Source organism: Cuculus canorus, chromosome 3 (assembly GCF_017976375.1).
Source record: "Cuculus canorus isolate bCucCan1 chromosome 3, bCucCan1.pri, whole genome shotgun sequence".
Taxonomy (NCBI): domain Eukaryota; kingdom Metazoa; phylum Chordata; class Aves; order Cuculiformes; family Cuculidae; genus Cuculus; species Cuculus canorus.
In genome coordinates, this window is record NC_071403.1 from 18617005 (window position 1) to 18629271 (window position 12267).

The 12267-nt window shown below is 40.4% G+C and overlaps 1 protein-coding gene across 1 annotated transcript in view; it reads left to right on the forward strand.

The window, feature by feature from the left end:
* Window positions 1–3273: 3273 nt before the first annotated feature.
* BCKDHB (branched chain keto acid dehydrogenase E1 subunit beta) overlaps window positions 3274–12267 on the forward strand; it is a 125756-nt gene continuing 116762 nt past the window's right edge. The window contains exons 1-3 of the mRNA XM_009564769.2: window positions 3274–3493; window positions 6102–6179; window positions 8729–8797. Coding sequence (XP_009563064.2) covers window positions 3328–3493; window positions 6102–6179; window positions 8729–8797 — 313 coding nt within the window. The 5' untranslated portion in view covers window positions 3274–3327. The remainder of the gene's footprint in view (window positions 3494–6101; window positions 6180–8728; window positions 8798–12267) is intronic.

Consider the following 12267-nt stretch of genomic DNA (forward strand, 5'->3'; position numbering starts at 1 on the left):
CTATAAGAGGGGGTGAATCAGCTCATTGATTGTTGGGGTGGAGAATATGCTATAAAATTCCTTCAATGAGCCACGACAGACAGAATGGACAAGAAAACAACAGTGAAACTACGCTTGAAGGAACGCAACAGAAATCACCCAGAAGCCTCACCATTTACAGACATGCCATTTAAATAAAACAACACCCACTAGGAAATGTGAGAAGTTCAGGAGGATTCTAAGGTTCGGCTGCAAGCTATGTCTGAATTATGAGAGATTTTTGAATAGAAAAGTAGGCGTGGAGCCATATGCTCATGTCAGAGTCCAATACTCACAATTTGCTCACAATTAGATCCATGTCAATCAGAGGTAACAACACAGACTTCAAAAAGAGTTACATCTGATTAATGCTGGCACAAGCATGGGCATAATCTGGTCCATGTCAGTAGGGTCTGCAGTCATCATCAGATCCTCATTAATTGCTCTGCCTGATTATGCAGAAACAATTGCATTGACTGCCAGAGTTTTTGTAATGGTTGTCAACAACAATGAAGATGAACATAATGACTAATACACACAGATGGAGAATGTAGCTAATTTCAGCTCTTAAAAAGTCTGGTGTACAGATTTAACAGAAGTGGCCCTATGTGACTGAACAATTTCCAAATGAGAATTCTGTCTTCAAGATGTAATAGAAGCTTCTAGAATATCATAACACATACCATGAACAACATGGATATAATTATTACCCCAACTGAACTAGAAAGACATGAACACTAAGACTCCTCACCAATAACATACTGGTCAGCCAAAGTCCATTTGGATAAACCTCTTTGATTGCCCATTTCCCTTTTTAGTACCAGTGCAAATTCCCAAAGCCATGTGGACAAACTACTTTTTGTACTTAATAGGCAATAATAATTTACGTGGCAAGCCTCATCTCCAGACACTTTTTTTCTCTTTCATCTAGGTCTGAATGCCAGGTGATCAGGCCTTACTGAAGGCATTTCTTCTTTCCACCCTTCCATGATAAATACCATAACTTCTTCTGTAAGATACTGACTGGGTTGCAGGTCCATTTTTTCCAACTTCCTTATACCCCATGATGTAGCAGAGAACAGTCACTAAGACAGCAAGGAGTATCCCTTTTCTACCTGTGTTGAAAACTGAAGCATCTCCTGGAATACCTGATCAAGGTTATTGCCTTGGTTTTATAAATAATACTGCATGAGAAATACTAACTGTACACAAACTGAATATATCTCACAGTTAATAGTTTCACTTTAGCAAAACACAGGTCCAACAACTGACATCTCAACAAGAGATAACAGACAAGCTGAGTCATACTTTTCTATACTATCCATTCTCCATTTCTCAGTTTTACAGATGGCCACAATGTGCAATACAGCTGAATTCCTCCTATTCAAATACACTGCTTAAAGAAAAAAATACAATTATTTGAATAATAAACTTGGATATTTGTAATTTCTTATACTATTAGCCATACAAATAAAGGGTTTACATATTTGATGGTTAGAATGTTTGCTATGTACTATACTTTTTCAAATATGCTTTCCAGTAGAGTTGGAAACAACTTCAACATTTGACATGTACACTCCTCTTTCATTGGAAAGATTGCTTTTCTATTGCTTAGTAAAATTATCATTCTTTCTAGACACACGAGTACTTTGCTTCCATAGGATATACTGGGATATGTTAGAAAAACTTTTGTCCCATGATCTCGAGTGCTTTGTCAGCAGTCTGTAAAGATAAAAGGCATGTTAAAAAGCGAGTGACTAATCTTGCAGTTAGTTAGCAGCGGGATTAAGCCTTTTAGCTTGCATGAATCCCAATGATTAAAAAATTCAAAATCAACTTGAGAAATTTTTTTTCCACACAATACATAATGAAACAATGCTCTTTACTGAAGTGGTCTTGTGGTCATTAACAGGAATATTCAATAATGGCTTGGAACTCAGAGAAGAAAAATCCAATCATAACTACACATATTTCATATTAGAAATGAAATCTCATGCTCTAGTGTTTAAACCAAGGCCCTATTCAGATGGACCTATACATCAGCCTTCTTGTTTCAAAGAGATTAATTTCTCTGAGGCAGGGTTTTGGAATAATGAGTTCTGGGAGCAGAGTAAAAATGCTATCCAGTATGGTCAGTCATATAGGCAATATCAACATAGACAAGGAAGAACAACTCAAAGGGGCTTTAAAGTGCAGCCTCACCAGTGCTGAGTACAGGGGCAGAATCACTTCCCCAGTCCTACTGGCTGCACTGTTTCTGATACAGGCCAAAATCCTTCATGGCCACCTGGACACACTGCTGAACACACTTTCTTTCCACCAAGTGTCTATATCCCTTAACGGATGTCCAGAGATGTCAGGGTGCCCTAATCAGATGTCAGGTTGCAATAAAAACCCTAGAAGATAAACAAGGCATACAACATTTTTGTCATTCTTTTAGCCTAGAAGATCAGAGAATTAAGGAATGGTTTGGCTTGCAACAGACCTCGAAGATCAACCAGTTCCAACTCCCTGCCACAAGCAGTGATACCTCCCACCAGACCAGGCTGCCCAAGGCCCCATCCAACCTGGCCTTGAACACCTCCAGGGATGTGGCAGCCACAACTTCCCTGGGCAACCTGTGCCAGCGTCTCACCACCCTCAGCATAAAGAGTTTCTTCCTAATATCTAACCTAAATCCCTCTCCTTCCAATTTAAAGCCATTCCTCCTCATCCTATCACTCCATGCTCTTGTAAACAGTCCCTCCCCAGTTTTCCTGTAGTCCCTCCTGGTACTGGAACGTCGCTATAAGGTGTCCCCAGACTCTTCTCCAGACTGAACAACCTCCCGGCCTGTCATGGCAGTTTCAACCCCGCTTAGAGAATACTACGACAACACCGAGGGCGGGTCGAGGTGCGGTGCCCGTACGCCGTTATCAGCAAGCGCAGACGAGAGGGGAAAAGCACGACCCACCCCCTCGCAACCACCACCCTCAAATGCTTCAGCCCCCCCATGGCCCCTTCCGCTTCCGGTCCCGCCCCCGCTTCCAGCGGGTAACCCCGCCCCCCGCCCACGATCTCGCGGCAGCAAACCCTTATGCCTGTGCCTGCGCTGGCCAATCAGAGAGCTCTCTCGGGTCCTCCCCCAAGAGAGGGCCATCTAATTGGTCCGTACTCATGGCCCCGTTGGCCAATCAGAGAGCGCTGCCGGGTCCGCCCCTGCAGTGCGGCTTTTGATTGGTCGGTTCTCGTGCGGGCGCTGGCCAATCCGGAAGCGCGGCAGGGCCCCGCCTGGTCAGAGCGCGCGGCGGCGCGTGCGGCAGGGCCGGGATGGCGGGGTGGGCGCTGCGCGGGGCGCTGCTCTCCAGGGCAGCGGGGGTGGCGGCGGCGGCGGCGCGACGCCGCGGCGGGCTCTGGAGCAGCCCCATGCCCGCCGCCTCCCGCCGCTCCGCCGCGCACTTCACTTTCCAGCCGGACCCGGCGCCCAGCGCGTACGGTGAGAGCGGGGACGGGCAGGGAGGAGGGCGGGCGCTGAACGCCCCTCCCCGCTGCCTTTCTCCTGCCTTTCGGGCCGTCCCCGCTGTGTGTTTGCGCTAAAAGCACGGACTGCGGATGGGGGCGGTGTCTTAGAATCACAAGAGTGGTTTGGGTTGGAGGGGACCCCTAAGCCCATCCAGTCCCACCTCTTGACCTCCACCGGGTCAGGCTGCCCAAGACCCCATCCAGCCTGGCCTTGAACTTTGCCAGGGATGGGGCATACACCGCTTCCCTGGACAACCTGTGCCAGTGCCTCACCACCCTCATCGTGAAGAATTTCTTCCTCATGTCCAATGCAAATCTTCCTTCCGCTAATTTAAAGCCACCCCCCCTCATCCTCTTACTATATGCCCTCGTAAAAAGTCCCTCCCAGCTTTCCTGGAAGCCTGCTGGAAGGTCTGGGAGCCTCTTCCTTTCTAGGTGGAACAAGCCCAACTCTTTCAGCCTGTCCTCATGTGGGAGGTGCTCCAGCCCTCTGATCATCCTTGTAGCCCTCCTCTGGACCCGTTCCAACAGTTCAGTGTCCTTCTAATGTTGGGAATTGCAGAACTGGACACAATACTCCAGATGAGGTCTGGACGATTTGTTCCTTCTTAGCTTATGTTGTAGTTTTCGTTGGGCTTCCCTTTGGGGTAGGTTGTATGTGTCATATGGCTGGGCTCTGCAAAGTGCCACTGGAGGGAGCATCAGCACAGAGCCACTGGATTCCAGAACTGGACACAGTAGTCCAGGTGGGGTCTTACCAGAGTGGATGTTGTTGTGGGGCAGCCAGTGCAGTGGTTCCAGGATGCCTACCCATCCTCTGACCTTCCCTCTGCCCCTTTCTCAGTGGGAAAGTCCCAAGCAGTAGCTTGGTGACTTATATCCATTCCTGTTTTTTTATGGAATGCTTAAAATCATGAATGTGGTAATGAACCTGATGTTAATAAAGATTTATGGGTAATCCTCCTGGGCACAAGATGGAACAACAAGGATGAGGTGGAAATGAACATCTCCAGTAGAAAGCTGATGACTTTAGTTCTGAGATGCATCCCTGAAAATGACCACTTCTGAGTTCTGGAAGAAGCTTGCCTGCTGCAGAAGAGCTGTTTCTCTCACGTGAATCACACTGTCTTCTAGAAAGATTTTACTTAGTTGAGTATCTTGGTGTTCCAGCGTGGTCATTAAATCTGAGAAAGCTTGGCCATTTTTGTTAGTCTTTAGGAGGTACAGGCATCCAAGGTATTGCAAAGTTAAGCCTGAGTGCTGCTTGAAATTGTAGTGAATAAGCTGTAGTGAGGCAGGCGAGTTCTTGTTGCCACTTATTAATAGAAAACTGCTTCTCTTTGTTTTAAAATACACTTTGAAATTATGTGAAAAATAATGAAAGTAATATGTGCCAGTACTGTTCCTGATACTGTTAACATAGTGCTTCTCCAACTTCACTCTTCAAATTTGGAGGATGCAATTAGTTTCTCCTTTCTCACAAATGCTTATACAGAGGCCTTTGTTATGAGTGAGGCAGTAGGTCAGAACAGTCTGGGAGGAGTTGCTGACAGTTGCTTAAATATTAGGCATTTATTTACATAAAATACTGGAATGTTTGTATTTTGTGGAAAAGATTACCCAAATACAAATGTTGGTGACTTGGGAACCGCAGTTGTTTCTCTGTTTCCCCAGCCTTCCTTTCCTTGAATTTGTAAATGTTGATTTTTTTTGTAGCTGTCATGTAATTTGGACAGTTCCCATAACAAATTTTTTTTACAGTTTCCTTTTCTTAAAGGGCCATGTGAAGTGTAAGAAGTGAAGCTACAAACACAAGAACATGTAGGGATACTGGGCTATTGCTTTGCTGTATCTTTGCTTTCAGGTCTGTTTGTTTTTTCCTTCCAGTGCTGGAATGAAGAGAGGCACGTGGGTAGCCTTTCTTGGTTTTGAAGGTTTTATTTCAATCTGTGCTGCAGAAGATTTTAATGCAGCCATCTGGTGCCTTTGTTTTACCATTTTAATTACAGCTGTTCAGCATCATGTTTTCTTCCTTGGAATGTGGATGTGATGCTTCTCACACTTGAACTGCAGTCCAGAGAGCAGGCTGGTGGTCTAGAAAACTTCTGATAATAATAGATGTCTGTAAACAGGAAAGGCTGGAGCTTTAAAAAAAATACTTAAAGAATGATGAAGTAAGCTTAATGAGATCTGGTGAGTCTTAGCAGAAAGGATCCCAGTCCCCCAAACAACAGTGCTTTACTAAGGTTTCTTCCTCTGAAGAACTGTTGCATTAGTCATTGTTCGTAGTGTCTGACTAAGCATTGCAATGCTGCATTCGCTGTAGCTAGGAACATAGTTTTTGAAAAAGGATTGAATGCAGGGCAGTAGAATTTTAGTCCTTGGGATAGCAAAGTATACCATACTCAGTTCCGTCTATCCCATAATTTAAGTTTACTCAGCAAATGCGTCTTGGCAATTCCCGACAGAGATCTTGTTTATGACTGTTATCTAAGTTTCTAGTCATGTTGTGCAGCAGTGTTTTCTAAATGCACGTTGTCTTTTGAACCAAATTAAATGTCTAAATAATCACTTTCACACAGGGCAAACTCAGAAGATGAATCTCTTCCAATCCATAACAAGTGCCTTGGACAATGCTTTAGCCAAAGATCCGACTGCAGGTATACTGCGCTTGTTAGTGTGTTTTGCTTTGTGTAAATTGCATTTTGTTTTGCCTGTTTGTCTACAGTATTAAATGCATTTCTCATGGCTTTTAGTTACTTATTATAAGTTATTTCTACATTTTGATCTCAAACAAACTTAAAAATGTGTCATATTAACAGATTGTTAATGGATCACGTGATGTAAGATGCAGTTGTGTGTTCTGTGTTAGCTGTTTGTATTTCGATTGAATGTTGGGACAGAAGGATACATTGCTTAACATGCTTCTGATATTACTGATGTGAACTCTATGTACGGGCAGCTTGAGTCCCACCAGTAAGTAAAGGAGTTTTTAAAATGTAGATCTTAGTATTTAATTCCTTCAACTCTCTATGCTCAAAAAGTGGTATTTTTAGAGGCTATCTATTCCTTGCTCTGTCCATTCTCCCTTCTTCCTTGCCCTGCAAAATTCCTTTCCAACTTTACTGATTTTTGTTCATCATTGCGCGTAGGCAATGTAAGATTTTCTAGGATTTTGCAGTCAAGATAACCTATAACACTGAAGAAACTAGTTTGTCATAGCTTGATTTAAAACGGTTGTTCTAAAGTCTTTTGCACATAACTATTTACTCCACTTTTAACTTCTTATACTCAACAGGAGGTCTCTTGCTTCTGTTGTCTTAACAAAGGCATGATGATGGCCAGATATCTGAAAGATGTTTAATGTCATGAACACAGCTGCAAAAGCTGTTTGATCGTCTGTAATTTTGTTTTTTCTTTTTCGTCTGTTACTAACTCTTTCTGGCAGTGCTTGAACCACTACTTTACTTAGGTCTGACTAATTGTCTAATCTGCTAGGACAAATCCCATGTTGTCTGTCCAGCACTATGCCTGCATGTGTTCCCTCTCAATCTACAGCTGTGTTATAATCACCTTTATTCAATTAAACATAGACAACTGAGGGTAAAATAGTGCCAAGAACAGATTTTAGTACCATTTCTGTAGAATCAGCCATTTAAAAGTAAGTAGAATGTTACTCCAGCAGGAACCTAAACTGGTATATCATCTTTAGCCTTTTAGTCACTCTAAGGTTCCAGTCTTGTTCTTCAGCTTTGCAGGGCTGGATCTTTGCAAAGCACTTTGCAAGACCACATTGGAGTTCTACAGTCCAGACTTGTGAGTTGTCAGTATTCCCTACTTAATTAGTACTGCTTGCAGTAGAAAGCGTGTCCTTCATATGTTTTTAGTTGCATGGGAATTGAGCAACTGTTGTTTGAGTAGTGGAAATCCGCATACTTGTGTTGATGAGAATTAGAGTCTGTCCAGGAAAATATTTTCAGTGGCTGAACAAAATGAGTAAATCCTTGCAAGTTTGCTGATACCAGCGTTAAATGGGATTTTCTTCATGCCAGCTGGCTCAAAAATAAGTAGCCATATGGTAATGGAAAGGCCTGACAAAGATTTGAAGTATGTAAAAAACCAAACAAATTAATATTAATTAGAGACATGATCTGGGGTGATAATTCAATCATGAACTTCGTGACTGCATTGGTTTTACCTCATTGTACAAGTTTTTTTTCTTTAAGTGGTGATTGTCAGAAGTGTATTAACCCATTTTAGTGCTTCCAATCAGAAATGTATTTTATTTAAATAAAAAAAATATATTTGAAGGGTAAGGAGGTTAACTCATTATTTTCTGTCCTTTAGAATACAGAGAGTATTAAGGAATTTTGAAATTATCAGAACTGACTGCAATTGAAGCAAGATGCTATTGGTGATACTGCTGTACATCTGTCGCATGCTGAAAAAAACTGAAATGAGCAATACCTATTTCTGTGAATTAAATAATAAAACTGTTATAAGAAAAAATAGACATCTTAATTCCATAAATTCAAAGAAAAAAACCCAGATTAGTTGAAATGAAGCTGATATTTAAGGGCAGTTACTTTTAGTGATAAAACTTCATTGGCTACATGAGCCACACTGTAAGGATGTTGAATATTGAATGTTGTCCTGGTTATTAGATATCTATCTTTTCTGTAGACAAATACCTCTGAAGTAACTTTTTGGGGATCTAGCAAGTATGTTTGGAGAAAGTTTAAAATTTCCTGTTGCATTGGTATTTGAAGAAAAGCTTAGTTTTTCATTTTTCAAAACACTGCATTTATGGAAACGTGTGGCTGAGGAATGCATGTGTTTGCCAGTTGAAGCAGGACACAACTTCAACGCCTCTTTAGTGATTGTTTATTGGAATTGCTTTTATTCATTTGGATTTAGATATTGTGATGTTACAGAATATCTCAGAAAAATAGATGTTTTACTGCAAGTGTAGCTGAGTCAGTTGCATGAATTATGTTTTGAGGTATAGTTGTGTTGCTGTACTGATTCCTCATTAAACTTGATTCTTCGTTATAGGCTATGCAGGAGAAACAGTTCTAGATAAATCTTGAATTAAAATGAAATGTGTGGTGATACTTAATTAGTGTCTCATATAAAAACCTTTGAAACACGTTTATTAAAAATAAGATGCTTTGGAGTAATTTTAGCCTCATCTGTTCTTATTTTTCAGTAATATTTGGTGAAGATGTGGCCTTTGGTGGAGTCTTCAGGTGTACAGTTGGCTTACGAGACAAATATGGTAAGAACTTTTAAACCTGACGTTATTTTCATATTAACATCTCTAGTCCTTTGTACCTCTCAATGGTTTGTGGGAGACAAGCCTTGTAAATGGATTTCTGTTTTCCATTCTGTCTTTGGAAACAAAAAATTTTGAATGTGTTACCATTTACGTAAACTTTCAAAGCTTTCGGAACTTGCTGACATAATTTCAGGAGTCTTCTATTTTTTTAACTAACTTTATCAATATAACTTCATTTCTGGAAACCGCAATTATACCAGGTATTCATCATTGTGACCCTATTTAATTACCATGATCAAATTAAAGCCTCTTAGCAACAATGTGTTGTGATGCTTTTTGGTCCTATATATCAAGATCAGTGAAGGAATTATACTGAAATAGATTTATACTCTTTGTTAAGTGTAATGTTTTCTGCCATGGCCTGGAAAACAGATACAGAAATGCTCTATCGTAGCTATGCTTGTACTTTATCTAGAACAGGATTGGTTTATGTCTTTGGGAGACTCACGTGAAGACATTCAGAGAAATGGTACAACTTTTGTCTCAAAGAATCTTCGAAGTAGCCTTTATGACTAGATAGGAAAAAATGGTTTGCAAAAGTATATGAAAAATACGTGAAAAAAACTGCAGGTGGTTGAAGTGAGTTCAACAGAAGAGGAAAAATAGTTACTTGCAGGAACTTCTAAGTTTTTGTTGAAAACTTATTTTTGAGTAGGTTTTAAAGAAGGAATTTCTTTAAAACTTGCAGGAGCTTTTACAAATTTCTTGTGTGATATAAATTAATCCTTATTTTGTATTCATTTTTGAAGAAACTTAGTTCCACTGTTCCTGGGGGGTAGTCTCTTACAGCTGAGTATCAGTGGCTTATAAGAAAGGTGGAGGGAAGGAAAAGACTTTCTTTCAGTCCTTTGTGTTGCTGCACAAGCAGGAAGTGTCATGTCCACAGTTCTTGATCCATCTGTTGATGGATAGTATTTAACTGCCTAGCTAGTGATACCTGGTTGGCAAATCTAGAGAACTTTGGCCTCCACTGTGCTTTCAGTTAAGTTTCTTCTTTGGTTATCCATTTGGTGTCCTTTCGTTAAGCACCCATTTTCCTGGGAGAAGTACTATTACTGGAATGCTAAAAAAAGAATCATTGTTTCATGCATGGCACCCTAGGTAGTACATAGCAGTTTACCCATCTTGGAAGCAGTTTGTGGACACAGTAACCTGATAGTGTTTAATTTGGCAGTCACTGCCTCCCCCATTGGGCTATCGAACAGAAGAGGAGGTTATAAAATGTTAAGTTTCAGCACCTTCTTCAAGGCACAAAGATGACTGGGACCACTGGCAGCCAGTGATTAAGTCAATTTCATTTTCCTCATCTGGAGGAGATGAGTTCCTGCCATCTTGGAGATCACTAAGATCCACTTTTTTGGAGTGAACCTAAAAAGGGAGAGGAGGAAGACTATACTTTTAAGAAGTTTTAAAAGCATAACCATACTTTGTTATGTTTATCTGCTTTAAGTATTGTGTTGATGTTTTCTTATTCTCTGTTTTATACATTAATGTTCAAATAGTTTGGATAGGGCTTCTGTTAGCAATCTTCTTTAGTGTTGCACGTTGATGTTAAGTTAATGTTCTTTAACTCTGGTGTGATATGTTAGAACTGTTTACTAGACTTCATGTGAATATGAAGCCACTGTCACAGCAGTTGCTTGCTGGAAACGTGGGCAAGAGAAGACTTCATTTGGGTAATATGCAACAAAAGCAGATGGCTCCATAAGCAACTTTCTTGTTTTTTTAGTGAATGTCTCCAGTTTAAAAGACAAACTGCATGTTGTTAGTGTGTTGCTTTGAGGGTTGTTTGTTGGTTTTCTTTGATGTTAGAAAGTCGTATAATATTGGAATGACGTAAAGACATTATATAATTATTTTAGTAGCATTTTGATGATGTATCTGAAGTGCCAGTGCTGTTCAAAGACTTTGTGATAGCCCCTGCCCCAGAGTGCAGGGGATACTGGTGAGATGGGCACTGTTGGGGGAGCGCAAAGAACTCTTTACACTGTGTTAGTCAGCAAGACAAGCAACAGGCACAGCAACCTAGCTAGAATCAGATTTATTTTATTGAGGAAGGTATGACATGACTTTGGGAAAATTTGAAAATAACCCCTCTAAAGCAACGTGAGAAATAGTGGAAGTATTCGTACGACCATTGAACAAGGGCTAATGAAAGCTTATATTGCCGTTTGATCAAAAAGGGTACTGACCTCTTTATAGTGAATAAGAGGATAGATTTCATGAGGAAAGACTAAATACTGATCTTTCTTCATGTGATTGTAAAATAAGATGGGTTGGTACATAAAGTGCTAGTGATATCAAGTTAACAAGGCAGGAAACTATCTCTTCATGTTCGTTCTGAGCATTGCAAAGATTGTATTTGTGAGAGGAAAAGTGTGTTAGATGACAGAGAAGGTGAAATTCGAAAAGCTTTTAGCTGTTATCCTATTTAAATAAAATGTTTTACAGATTCATTATAAACAGATCTTAAGTTCTATTTGTCTTGCAGATTCTGAGATGAAGTGAGCTGAACTTCTGAGTGAGAAGTGAACTGAAGATGTTTATAGTGCTTGAGAGAGAAGGGGTTGGAGAAGACATGACAGGAAAAATAAGAGTTCTCTATGCTGCTGCTGAGGTGCCCAAATGAAGGCAATATCTGAAATAAAGTTTGGACAGAAAGAGAAGTCTGAAGATAAGATGCATATTCAGCTTTGTAAGGCAGATAAGATGATGCAGATAACGTGGCTTCTTTCTGCACTCATAGTGAAATCCCGTAGGAAACCAGCAGTGGCTGAAGAGGGAATGGAAAAGAAGAACTAGAGGACATACTGAAAATATAGTTTCAGTGCTGAGGAGGACCAGGAGAGACTGAAAGCACAAAAACTGAAGGAATCCAAAATTTTGAGAGGGGTGTGGCTCTCTGTCATTTTTGTATGGGAGATTAGATAAATTCTGGATGTAGCGCTTGTTTTATGCAAAGGCTAGAGTCCATGTAAAATAAGGAATAATTCCAGACAGAATCAATGAACGGTCAACCTTGTGGTTCTTACTTGTTTAAGGAAGATTATGTGCACTTGCTGACTCTTGTTTCCCTGTTCCCCTCCTGCATTTACCATGAACATAATAAGAGGAGATACAAGTAACATAATATGAGGTTGTTTCTATATGTTGACATAAAATATGAAGGAATGAATGTGTTTTTCTTACTTTGTGGAAGGGGAAAGTTTGGTTGGTTTTGCTTTTTTCCCATAGATAATCAAAGTCACTAGGTGGCAGTCTATACCTATAAGTATTTATTTTGCTAGCAATTGATAGATTCTTTTTAAGTACTTTTATAGAGATCAAGCTCTAAATATGACCTAATATTATAGTAGGGATGACTTAGTATCTTAATACTCACTAGTGATACTATACAGATGTTGGTTGCT